This window comes from Ylistrum balloti, unplaced genomic scaffold (genome assembly GCF_031769215.1).
Source record: "Ylistrum balloti isolate Yb309-2 unplaced genomic scaffold, AGI_CSIRO_Ybal_v1 Utg371632, whole genome shotgun sequence".
NCBI classification, from domain to species: domain Eukaryota; kingdom Metazoa; phylum Mollusca; class Bivalvia; order Pectinida; family Pectinidae; genus Ylistrum; species Ylistrum balloti.
Genome location: NW_026782831.1, coordinates 142,105 through 156,832, shown reverse-complemented (window position 1 = coordinate 156,832; position 14,728 = coordinate 142,105). Strand labels below are relative to the sequence as shown.

The following is a 14,728-nucleotide window of genomic DNA, read 5'->3' as shown; positions in this document are numbered from 1 at the left end:
ATATCAGAAAGCATACATATGGTAGCGTCAATAGTAACGTTTAATAAAACAATAATGCTTACTCTCCAGGTAGTTGTTCACCGATGTATATACTGATACGCTGAAATGTCTCTTCATTCGCTATATACGCCAGCGTGCCACCATCTTGTCTACAAATTTCTTCACTAGATGACGCATTTTGTCGTGTGGTTATCAACCAGTAACAAATGGTTTTACCATTAACGTCTATAGACAGGTCACATAAAGAAGAGGATTCTATAAACAAACAAAAGACAATCTAACATATCAAAACTGATCATAACACTTTAAAACCTCTTCTCGTTCTGTTGGATTAAAAAGTTCCAATATGGTCATCCCAGACACTCCAGGTATCATGGCAAAATTAAAGACACAAGCGAAGTAACTTGATTGGTTCCAGGAGATAAAAACAATAACAAATCACGGACTGATAAGACCCATTTGAAGATTACAAAAGTGCTACACCCAACTTCAAAGCCATTATAATATACTATTATGCGACCTTGAGATCCGTTTGATGTACATCAAAGAATTAAACTAATTTTGTTCACAATGTGTCGCACATGGAACTTTCTATTTGCCATGTTCAAGGGTGCAGAGAGCGAAAAAGTGATCGTTACCCCTGGAGTATCGAGTATGTAATCTGGTTATAGAAAGTTTCACATACCAAATCAGACACAGAACATCATTTTAAAATTACGGTATGACATAAAAGATAATTATATTAATACCGAAGAGCTACATAGAGTAAATGACACGGTAACGACAGGTTTGTGATAACACAAGGTGTATTACCTCTAACACTGCTGTTAGTGGTTTTAATTATGAAACTAGCATCATCTTTATTGAAAAGAATGTCAGGTTCTCTAAATAAGAAAATGTCAGCATGAGTTTCCGTAAAGGTACCTTTTTTGGTGGTTTCTAACATGATTTCCAAATGCCATATCATTTGTCACACTATTTTACGATGCATGCGTGGTGAAATTTGAAAATAGTTCGAAAATGAATAAAAATAAATATTATGCCAACTGAATATTAATGAAACTTTGTCTCATTATAACGAATGAAAATAAAACATACATCGTATTATTTTATCTAAGTGTTTCAAGGTTTTATAGAAAATTGGTTTTAATGCAATATATATTTACCTGAACTGCACCTATACATTCTGAGAAACTGTATACCACACCACACACGAACCAGTTTAATCCACGTCATCTTGTCTCGAATGGAACTGTAGCCTTTCTAACATCGTATATAACATATCATGTACTAGAGAAGTGGTCATTCAATAGTACATATGTACTAATGTCGTATTGTTTTTATCGGGAAATATTTTCCTTTTAACAATGAATAGAGATACATCTCTTATATTGTGTGTGTGTTCCTTTTTTTTTTTTTTTTTTTTTAGCAAACTCACGATATTGGTCACAGTCAAGGAAATCGTTAACCGTTTAGGATAGCTGTATAGCTTAGTATAAAAAATCGCCTCAGTAAATATTTGTATTGATCTTCATTGAGTGGATTTTAGATGAAATGTATTGTATTCTGTAACACATTACCAATACATCGTATCGGAAACAAGATGATTTAAAACACGTTTATAAAACAAAAAGCTATGAAATATATTTGTTTAGGGTTTTAGAGAATTATGGTTTTGTTCCAGTATATTTCGTATTTGTAACTCTTTGTGTGTGTATCAAAGAGATATTTTCCAAAATCATGTAAAACCCATATTTCGGTATACAGAGGTGACTTTAGTAATAACAAATATGTAGAGAATACATGGTCAGCGTCTTAAAATATAAGCTTTATTTTGGCTCGGGACAGAGAGAGAACAGTGGCTCGCCTCTGGCCCGAGCCAGAGTACAACTTATATTTTAAGATACTGACCATGTTTTCTATTTCTTCTACAACATTGATTGAAAATGCAACTATTGAAACTTAAAAAGTTGTGTTGTTCAATCTTTGTTTACCTGACATTACGTTGAATTTTGCCTATTTTAATGATGAGCATTGCGATTGAAATATATGCTGGTTCCTACTTGTTTTTACACAACTATTAAAAACTTTTCCGAATGCTGTTTATATGATGAATCATGATGTGATGATTAAATTCCTTAACTATCGATTTCTTCTAAAAACACCATTGTATATCCTCTCTGTTGCAAATCAGTAGATATCAATATCCTAACCGAATCTTCAGTTTTAATTTCAAACATTTTCATTTGATAAAAGGATTGGGCATTGGACATGAAGCAGAGTCTGTCTAAGTCCTCTCCGAAACATGACAACTCTGTGTTACCTGACAAAGTACATATTGAAAAAAAGAAGTCAATAGTCAAGAAAATATCTGACAACTTATTTACATCTCAATGCATTAGCCTCAATATCTAATAAACCTTACATGTCAAAGTGACAGAAGGGTTTAGTTGGGACAAATCTCATGGCATCTCCGAAAAAAAAGGATGTTGTAAAGTGAATACAATATTCTCTTTGTGTAGGGTAATAACATACATCACGGCAAAATACACGTGACCGTGTAAATCAGACAAATGGCCTTGTATATTGCTCGTTACGGTGTTCCCATTTCGCCTTAGTTACATATTTTGGTAACAGGTGGAAATATGCTAAGGCGAAATGGGAATTGGGCTAAGGCAAAGTGGGAATTTAGGAAAAGTGTAGAAAGATAAACAAACCAATTACCTGCAGCAGTTGTTGTTTTTACAATAACTCATACTACAGTTAAATCTTAATCATGATTGACCAAAGGCCTCATAGATTTAAGTTATATATAAGATATATGATCTTTATGAAGAAATAAAAATAACTACATTTTGTATTGGAACATGTACATTTTTCACATTGAAAGAAATAAAAATAACTACATGTTGTATTGGAACATGTACATTTTAATACTAAATCAATTAAATATATTTAAATAAATATTGGCTTTATTTCTCTTTTTTTTATAATTTAAAGAAGAAACAAATCTTATTTTAAAAACCTAGTTTTTCATTGAAATGTATGTTTATAAGCAACTTATATTTTTAGTTATAGTTTTAGATAGTTTTTCTTGGGGATATATGCATACAAAAATATTCATAGTAGATTTTTACAGACTGAATGATCTGTTCACCCTAGAAGTAACAGCATGGACTAACTCCTCATCTCAGCTTACGTTTAAGAATCCTGTTCACCCTAGCAGTAACAGCTTGGAATAACTCCTCATCTCAGCTTACATGTTATCTATAAAAGACCTTTGATAGTATGCTAAAGTATCAGTTCCACAATCAACATGGCAGTAGTTATGCTACATGTAGACTTTTTAGAGACTAACAGGGGTGGTAGACATCTTGTATGGAATGGCTTTATATATCGCCATAACAACAAGAGGGACACATGGATATCATGGAAGTGTACCGAGAAAAACTGCAAAGCTACATTATGCACCCGGGATGACGTACCCACAAAGATAGGCCAAGTTCACAATCATCTTCCAGACCGAGCAGCAGTAGGATGCAAGAAGATTATGAACAACGTACGAACGAGAGTTAAAACCGAACTTCATCCATTACCAGCCATCTATGGTGAAGAAATATCCAAACTCCGAACTACTCCATGGGATGCCCAGAGTATAGAGATTGCCTCTAAACTTCCAACGTTTGATGCCAAGAAGTCGTCATTCTATCGTAGCAGAAAGAAGACACTACCGCCAATTCCGAACACCAGACCAGAGGTACAACTTGAAGGTAAATGTACCCAGACCACCAGTGGATTAAGTACAAGCAAATGATGGAGACAACGACAAAATACTGATATTCACAACTGACGAGAACCTGGTACATCTATGCTCTGCCGAGATCGTCTACTGCGATGGAACCTTTTATACAGCCCCACAGATGTTTGACAGTATCTTCACCATCCATGCTTTTGTTGGAACTGTTGTTTCCGCTTGCGTATTCATTACTGCTGAAGAGAGATACTAACACCTACAACAGATTATTCACGCTTCTGAAAGGCATTGCCATTAGACCCAACCTGAACTTCTCACCGAGCACAGTTAGCCTTGATTTCGAATGTGCTTCCCGTAATGCCGTCACTCAGACATATATCTATAATGTTAATTATGTTTGTATTGATGACATTGCAAAAAGAATACTAGTATATAGCTAAATAAACATTATTAAATTAATTACTTGGCTTCCTTATTTTGTATATACAAGGTTCCATTTTGCCTTAGCTGACTCCTTCCTACCTGGTTTTGGCACTAAGGCGAAAGGGGAATAATGTTTTACTATGAAATTGACAGCTAAGGCGAAATGGGAGTAAGGCCTCGTTACAGGTAGATGATGTGACTTTGAGTTCAAACGCCACTCACCTGACATGTCTGTAATATCATCAGCTAACCTGTTGACATACCATGTGTTTGGCTCCAGTGGAGCGATAAATATCCATTCTTTATCATTTTTTTTCGGGATATGTCTTAAACAATGGATGGCATAACTTGAATAGCTACGGCGGCTGTGAGTGACACACATGGCTAATCATACCTTTAGCTTTGCTGCTACGATTTGCGCTGTACAGGGACAGTCAATACATTGGTCAATACCTCCAAAACAGATCTGTATAATATCACCATGTTTTATCTGTTATCACTAAGTTTGTGGCTTCTTAATAAATATCTGTAATTCTAACATTCTACATTTAAAGTTATCATGTTAACAAAATAATATTTTCAGTGTACAAAAACAAAACAAGCAAAAAACAAAAACAAAAAACCCTATATTTATAGTGTGTCTTTCAGAGATCTAATAATGTATGCAAGGGAGGTAACTGCAAGGCAAGTATATTATATAAGACAAATTTACCTCAAAACATTCTAGTTTTTCTCGAGGAATGAAGTCTCGTTCGAAAAAAATCATCTAAGAAAGGGGCACATTTCGTTTCTACAGTATACCAAACGTCTGTTGGAAGATCTTATCACCAACGTCGATGAAGAAATTGTTAACCAGGAACTTCGTTCATGTTTACGATGTTATCATCCTGTGTATTCTTCTTTGATTTGGAAGTATTCTTGACGAAATATGGTTCAGTATAGTTCACCATCATATATTTGTTTAAATATGAAAATATTCAAATTAAAATTTATATATATATACAACTTAAAATCTTAATATTTTCTTTAAAGAGAAAAGTCACTTAGCGAGATAATTTTATAAGCTAATATTTCAAGTTGCAAATTCTTAAGAAACATGTATATACTGATACAATATATGCATTATTATTATTATTATTATTCTGACATTCTTAACGGCCCGTCAACACACACAAGGTCACCAGGGCCATCAACCGGTAGCATTAATATACGATGTGATTTGAATACAATGTACTTTGAAATATTTACAGTATAGATAGTACGTTAAATAAGTAATCTATAAGTTCCATTGTTGTACGAGTCACAATTAGTGTAGTAGATGCTAAACTTCAATAACCGTTTGTTAACGTTTAAACAAAAGATACAAAATGACTATTAGTGACATAAATCAAACGTCAACACTCCCTAAACATTACCCACTAACATAGAATCAATATTTCCAATACTGTATTGGTAGTTATATTACTATCTATTGAATCAAAACAGTGGTTCTGTTAAGACAGCTAGAAGTTTAGAAATCAGTGTAAACATTTAATACTAGTTTGACATTGATTAGCGAAAGCACAAAAGCCGCAGCATTATACTATTAAATCATTTAAAATAAAGTTACAAAAAGATTTAAGTAAATGCAAATACCAGCTACCAATGTATACAACATACTTATATTCACTCGGAGATCACATAGATACCAGGTAATCGATGACACGTGAATCTTTTACTTCTGAAAGCATGATACCCTTTGTTTCACTGTCAGAGCTATTTTTCATGATTTTTGTTTTATTCTATGAAGGGTTTACATTTGTTCTGGCGTGTAACAAACAACGTGCATACCATGTGCTCGTGTTAACTAGACTGCTTTATTGTGTCGCTTACATCATTGACAATCAAGTGTCGCTTAGCACATTATAATAATATTACATGGCGGTAAACCCAATACTTAACAATCTATGCAATCATTACCAATAATTACAAGAGAATCGCTTTTACGCGTAAATCTGACTGTTTACCATAAGATATCAAATTTACGGTTTTCCGAAAAGAGGCCTAGCGAACTAATTGTCTCAAACCATTTTTGTTGACATCAAAACATTTTCACTGACGTAAACGAAGCATAACCAGTGGAGACAACGGCTGATGTAAATGGTCAGATATAACATATTCTCCATTGGATAAGGATTGGATCAAAAGGCACTATCAATATTCTGGATAATTTGTGGGAAAATCCGTCCAGAAAATCTGTCGTAACGGATATCCATGAGCAGAAGACTTCCCACCCGGAAGAGCAACAAAACAAAGTCCAAACGACAAAGTGATACAGTTTATTGGTAAAACAGCATGAATAACATCATTTGTCTAAAAACAAAGTCCAAACTTTGTATAAATGTACATCACATATGCATGTATCTCTATATGTTGAGTTCAGTTATATTATTATCATTATTCTAAACAAACAACTCGAACACTCTTGGGATTGAAAAGCCATATTGGCATAAACTAGATGGAATTAACATGCATCAATGATCATACTTGGATCTTTGATAGTGACTGATATTGCTAGCTGTGTTCCTACCAGCACATAAACTTTGTACAAAGCACGCCGTTCTCTAAGCTGTTGCCTATCAACTTATATATAGACACATGACCAGCACATAGTTTCCTAGGAACTTTCATCGATCGCTTGTCAGAGTTATCTCCCCTTATCATATTAATACTAAGTTATGTCCCTTGGGAAAACCAAACAGACCGTCCCATGTTACCTGCATTACCTCCACATTTGCTAAATGTGACATGTTATGTTGTAAACTTACTTCCACCTGTCGTATTCCACAATAATGTTCATTTAGAAAGAGAGATTTCATTTGAATTTCAACACATGAATACCTAATATCAAAAAAATTAAGTTCTCCACCACATTTAAATACAATGCTGTACATAATTTGATTAGGATAATATAATGCAAATGACACCAGTTAAACAGCTACGTGTCCACCTATATTACATTTGGAATACACCTACCGTCACGTTGTTGACAAAAAGATTAATTTCCATGACCCCCATGTATCAACACAGTTTCTTAAACTACTTGTGTTTAATTTTGCACGTACATTAAGAATGGTTCAAATACATTTTTTTTCTGTAAGAAAATTTAATTATGAATGGGTCTAAAAGAAAATACTTAAAAAACAGCATCTCTTATTTATCTATTCATTTGTCAACTGAGCATCAAACGTGAGATAATGTTATCAATGTAATATTAAAATATTTGTTTCATTGAGTTTCATTTTCTATTAATAACGCATTTAATTGAAAATTGATTACAATGAATTTTAAGAGCAACCTTGATATCTGACAAGTTTAAGTACAAGAATATAATTCAGATTGGTCTATATAGATATGTTTGATATAACCTCGACAAAAAGGTACTTGTTTTCGGCTAATACAAAGAGACTTCTCGGACAGCGGAAGAAAGTCGGTATGTATTCAGTTTCGAACAAAATGTAATAATGCAATTTATTTCAAATGATATCTTTTGTGGAGAGAGAGAGAGTCACATTCAATCAAATCCCTATTTTATTTTTTTTTTCCAATTAAGAGATATCATCTTTGCTTATTTTCTGATTGCCATATATGGTAAATCTAATTAAATTCTAAGAGAGGTTGTAAATGTCGTATAAATAGATTTCGATTATGAATGTATAGGGGACAAACACAAAATAGTAATAAAAGTCTTCTCAAACGGAAATGAAGTATGTTTAAGTTACGTAAATCACATCTATAAAAGCATTTGTCATGTATTACTTCTGCCTTACTGATAATTGATTTAAATGTATTGAGAGAATGAGAGTGCCTTATAGAAATATCTATGTCATTCTACTTTTTTGTTGTTGATGAGAAAAAATATTTCGCACGCTTAAGAGATAACCTGAAGTTCTGGTAATTGGAGATCACGTGAGAATTAAAAGATTTATGTTAAGATTAAATTTCACATCTCAAACAATCCACGATTTCATTGTTACATTATCTTTTAATGATCTCTAACGAAACGAAAGAGAAACAATGTCGTGAAAGTTTCGATATCATGTCACACCTTCAAATAGGAAATCGTTGTTTGTTTAAAGTCCCTTTATTGGTACCCCTGGTCTAGCAATGACATGCATCTTACCCCGACTCTTGTTCTACCAGTTTGCAGACAGAACACAAGTTAAAGTATATTGTATGTGAGTGAGAAAGTTTAACGTGCTTTTATCACCAACCAGCCAAATGATAAATAGCTCTATGATGAATTTGACTAAATGAAACCTTTGAAATACCCAAGATGTTGCAATAACTATCCTATCAATAGGAGGATTTAGACAAATCGAAAGGACTTTATACCTTCTTCTTTATTTTAAATGTATTGCAAAGTAATAGTCCTTACTTATTGTAATTATATTTGTAGTTGAGGAAAGTAGATAAGGTATACACAGCATTTCAGATAGATAAAAGTGTAAGTAATTACATTAAATGTATTTATATGCCTATCTTCCTTGAAGTATCATGGTTAGACTTTTCTTCCAGTAATTATGTCTATAAAGACATAGTTCTTTGAGATTAAACCAGACTTCCATTTATATACAAAATTTATAATATATTCAATATAGTTACTACTATTTCTGATCTCCAATGCATTAGATAATGTCACCATGACACGCAAAATGAATAAATATGTTATGGAAATATTTCCTTCTAGTTAATTGATAATTATAAACATGAATATGTTGGGGGGTTTTTATACGCGCTTTGTTTGAAGGAATGTTTTCATTTCAAGGAACCTTAATACACATAAACAAACCTTGAAAAAGTTATAACAAAGTCAACATCATGATCAGTACAGTATTAAAAATATATTATTTATAAATCATGAGCACCAAATGTACCTTGCCTACGAAGCGCAAACTTTTTATCTTCAAAAACTTGAAAAATTGTCATGACGGTGGGTGTGAAAAACCTGAAAAAGTGTCATATCGGCGGGCGTGCGCGTGGGACGAACAGTCCAATTTTGTGACGTCTAATGAGGTAAAGTGATGTTATATATTAAGACGATCTTGCCACAACGACAAAATTGATGTTCTGTTTGTAAGTTTTGTTTGTTTATAAGTGCTGTTAGTTGATAATTCAAACCAAGCCCCAAGACTAGCTTCTTACCATGGCGCCAACTCGCACGTACAATGTTCTGTACGCTTACGTCATGTCGAGAAGGATTCATTAGCCCCACCATACAGTAAATACACTGTTAATCAAGTCACGCAGTTACAATAAACTTTGAAGATACAAGGAACCATTTTTTTGCTTACTTACGGAAAATATGGTTGTTTTCTAGGAATATTCACAGCAGGCGATAAGAATCACGTCAGCTCGATCTTCTTCCGCAGCAGAGGTCGGGGATGTCAGTATACAAATTTCGTAAAATATATTGTTCAAAATTTATCAATAGTTCAACCACACTTTGCTTCTTTTTTTAAATATATAGTAATCGTATTATTAAAAAATAAACTAATTGTGGATGCTTTTAAAATAGCGATTTGAAAGATCGCGGCATTATTTACGCAGAAAATTGCAGCTAGAGGACTCTAACTCTTTTTGATATTTCAGCCAATGAGAAGGCCAGGATCGGTAAATTTTGTCTGAAAGGCCGTCGCAATAGGCTATACGTACTGAGTAGGATTAGCCTAAAAAGCTGTGAGCATACCGTTCTAAACCATCCCAAGGGGAGTAACTCCCACTGCCTAATATCACCATCTTTTACAATACACTTTATATAGCTACCTTTCAATATACCATTTCCGAAGTCGGTGAGTAGTTTGTAAAAAGGAAACAAAGAAAAAAGCATCTTCAATAAACATGTAAAAGTAGATAGACTAGAACCAATCAAGTATTACCTGGGTTAGACAACTGTTTCGTCCTGTTAGAACTCGTCAGTGATGCTTAAGGTCGAAATTTTAAGCCTAAGAGGCGACTGGGGAAAATCCGAAGTGATCGAAAGAAAAGTCAAAATAGAGATGGGGAGATACATCCCATAATTCGATAGATTTCGCAATTTTCACATATTTCACAATTTCAGAACAGCGTCAAGTACACCTTTTCAACCATGGAATTAAATGAAAAAGACAAATCCTGAAATTAGTGCAGCTGTAGAATTACAGGAACGAAAAAATCGGACTAAAACAATGCATAAACACAGTATACCATATCAATAATAACTTCAGTCGTAAAAAAAAATTAAAAAAATAAAAAATAGGACTCCTGCCACGTTGAAAAAAATGTAGAAGTTGACTTGAGTATTGATAAGCTGATTTTATAGAAATTTTCGTGAATTTGAAATATTCTTCGTATGAATGAAAAAGATTTATATTCTTGTATCAATGTATGAAGTCGTGTCTTGTCGAAATCAATCAAAAGCGGGGCAAGTACAGGTAAGGGAGGTAACTCTAACATCGGTCACTAAGCCGCTTAATCTAAATACAAAATTTTCAAGAGATGTTTGAGCGAGACTATACAGGCCTCGGACCACATCTGATTTCTCTTTCTGTTTTACCAAAGGCAACGAAAATCAAAATTTTGTAATTTACAATTTTGTTGGTGTGCCAATTTGTACATCTCCTCCAGCTGAACCTACAGTGAACTGGTGAGTATATGTACCTCACGACCTTTGTGTATGTTTATCAAGGCGGGGTATGTCCCATTAAATCAACAAACAAGTTTTATTACAAAACGTGTCCTTCAACACATCAGCAGGAAAACTAAGTTGACAACAATGTATCACTAAAACAGATAATGTATATATTATTGAGCCAGTAGAATATTTAAATAAACTGACCTGAAATTTCCTAGTGGACAACAACCATGAAGTATAATTGTGGTCTGACGTCAGCATGGTAACACATATGGGAAGGGAGACAACTCCGTTTAATGGACCATTAAAAAAAAAAAAAAAAAACAATCTTACTTTTGATATTTGAAGGCATCTGCTCTCATTATTTTCAGCAACTTTTCAAAGTAGAATAATACAATGATACTCAACAGGTTGGAAAGACAAAACTTCGAGAAATGATCCTTTATGGACCAAACTCAAAAGGCAGCTAGCTATTTGTAACTGTAAGCATACTTAATTATCACACATAACCTTGTCTCGTTTCAATTGTTTTAATTCATATGTCGTAACATGTATACAATAAAACAAATAAATACAACATTAAAAAAACTGCTTAGGAAATACTTTCCGAGAAATAATATTTTTGTTCAAAAAAGTATTGTATGATCACCAAATATACGAAATATAAAAGGAAAAAATAACAACAAAAAACAACAAAAAACTGACAAACACTACAAGCCTGAAATCCGACATTTATTCATCAATTTTGCATTTGAACAAGTATAAATATACATTGTATAACGATACATTTGGCGATGAAAATGACAAATCTGGTTTTTCACATAAAACAATGAATTCTACTAAAACTCGATGGCCTCCGTTCAAGTGTGATGTGTATACGTAAGTTTCTCTAACAATAGAGATCCATATTCTTTTTAACTGTCGCATGTTACGACGGTTAAACCAATGTGACGCTTCTCTATCTCCGTGAAATGTGCGACAAAATTAATGACGTGATCTACTTCCGACTTGGTTACACCACATAAAATGATGACGTGACCAAAAGCGCAAGTGAGTATTACACAAAGCATGATACTTAAAGAAATGTGATTGGCCATGTTAAATGTTGAGAAATATTTACTCCGTAGCTGTATAGGAAGCAATGGAATGTATGTCAAAGTAGATTAGATTCGGAGACAAAATCTCAGCACAACCGGCATTTACTCATTACTGTTAAAATTGTTCATTTCACATATACCAAGGCTAAGGACGTCATCAGGATACACTGGTACTTATTCAGCAACACGAACGAAAGGAAAAGGAATTTCTGTGTATCTTCGAAATTTAAACCTGTTCATTACTTTCAAAATATTGTGTCATATCAGTTGTCCTTTTCAAACTTTCATATAGAAATAAAAGCATACAGACGTCACTGATTTATATAAACTTTACAAACATTTAAATGTTTGAAACGCAAGTTATCAAAACAAGAACAAACAAAACAAAGACAAAAGCCAATAAATTTCAGCGCAAATTGGTTACGTGTCCATCTTACTTCAGGTTAAGTTTCAACAAACAACATAAAGGAGTATTAAGGCGAGAGTCCATGCAGAGAGCTGTCATCACCAGCTTCACATATTGCCGTATCGAACTAAAATTTGCACCGTTTCTGGATTGTGACTTTGAGACCTACAAGGGCTGAAAGTACATTCTGTAGTATTAATAGGTTTTATCACATTAACGCATTGCCTCTCATGTTTACGCACTTCGACCAGTGTCCGTTAAAACAGCTTTATTACGTAATTTACATATGCTAGTTAATCTATGATTATCCCAATCCGATTTACCATTTAATTATTTTGATGACGATGCCGTTATACGAAAGAGCATTACCACTGACGTATTCTATTTTTCACTGTTCACCTTTTCAACATGTCACATGTGTGCCACACTTATTGGGTTCTTTTAAACTCCTCCGGAATGTCTTACTAGTACAAGCGTAGACGATGAAATTAACGGCAAAATTTACATAATAGAGTATCTGACAGACTTGTTGCGTAAGAAAGAGAGAAATGTTCGGTTTGTAGATCAGATTATTTACTGCAATGTAAAATCTCACTCCATGGCTTGGCAAATTGAGCACAAGGAACACAATAGATACAACCATCAACATGATAGTGAGCCTCATTTGAGCTTTTGAAAGAGTATTATGAGACGGGGAGTAATATTTCTTCTCGTGTCGACTAACATGTCGGTATGTAAAACTCCGGATGGCGCGGATCACTAAAATGTTTAAGGTGAAAATTGCAATGAAAGGGACGATGAATGTTATAGTCGAATCTACATAAGTTATCGCAGCAATCAGGTTGATGTCGTCGTCAATCATCTGACAAGCACTTGTCCTTTTCCCAGTGTTACTTATAGCAATCTCCATAGTGAAAAAACTGTGCGCGTAAAACAAAATGGCGAACGCTGTCACTACACATGTAGCGATTCCCGATCGCTTCTTTGAACAGAGCGATGGAGCCTTCAAAGGGTGGCAGACGACAATATAACGCTCAAACATGACAAGAACTACATACCACACAGAGAGGAAGCTTGTGATATATGTTACATATACTGATACCATACACAAAGCACCGTTCTCGGAAAATCGGTCATCAAGGCTCCCAAGCCAGCCGAGGAAAAGCGCCAATAAGAACCAGGTGTCCGACACACTGAGCACTGACAGATATATACTGGATGGGTGTCTGCTAAAACTGGTACAAATAAATACTTTGAAGGAACAGATGTTTCCTAGGATCCCGAGGACTGATATCAGCGGAATAGCGTAGAGATACAGACCGTGGACAAAATCGTAAAATGGAATTTGTTCGAGAGTTGAGCCATTTGGTCTTGAACTGTTGGTGTCGCTCACAGACAAGTCAAGCAGGATATAGGTAGTGTTATCCATGACGAGGCCATTTACAATCATCTCCACTGGTGATCTGATAAAAGAGAAAATACAGAATTATAAAAAGTTTGTTTAGGACAACGACATGTTTTGTCGTACCACCATTTTGGTGATATCAATATGGAAATAAAACCAAAACACTAAGTAAACAAAGAGAGAAATGAAAACTCATTTCAAATACATGTTTACCGAATAACTTAAAATATCACAATTTGACAGGTTTAAATTTAAACATCTGGAAGGCAAATTTAAACGGAGACGCCCAATTTGCTGCTCCATTTTCAGTTCATGACGAAATGTAATTATCAATATCACATTTACAACTGAGCTGCCTTACATGTAATCACACCAGCAAATGAATTTCATTTGATACAATGATTTCCTGTACGTAGTGATTGCCGAGAAACAACGTATTAAAACACAACAAATAAAAAGCACATGAAGTTAAATAATTTTTTGTGTTTGTTGCATGAAAATAACAACATAACGTCGCTTTTAAACCTGTTGTGCGATTGAACGGATTCCGAACAGATAAGCCCTTTGCCTATAAACGAAAGCATCACTTTCGGGATCCCTCACCTGTGTATAATGGTCGATGATGTATTTGGTGAGAATGAATTAAATTCAGATGATGATATACTGTTCGTCAATTTACACTAACGCTTTACTACTGTTAAATAACGTGTTTCATGCATGTAACTATCACTTTAGATTGAAGTTGATACACACACGCACGACCCAGTTCTAGCTGGCTGCTGGAGCCGCATCAATGCAGTTTCAACCGTTTCATTGAGCAACGAGTATGATGTTTATTTGCAACGTTTTAATTGCGTATTTCTTTATCTTTATTTGTTTCCAATGTAAAAGTACAAAATATTCCGTAGAAACGAAGCAAAAATATATAAGAGTACATTTGCTCAAACAGACTATATTTCTTAATGTTGTGTGTTGTTTTGACAGTCACCAA

General features: G+C 34.1%; 1 protein-coding gene across 1 annotated transcript; it reads right to left on the bottom strand.

Moving 5' to 3' along the window:
• Positions 1 to 12,735: 12,735 nt before the first annotated feature.
• Positions 12,736 to 13,782, bottom strand: LOC132563190 (thyrotropin-releasing hormone receptor-like). Its single transcript, XM_060227942.1, has one exon. It carries the CDS (start codon positions 13,780 to 13,782, stop codon positions 12,736 to 12,738), a length of 1,047 nt encoding a protein of 348 aa, XP_060083925.1.
• Positions 13,783 to 14,728: the final 946 nt, after the last annotated feature.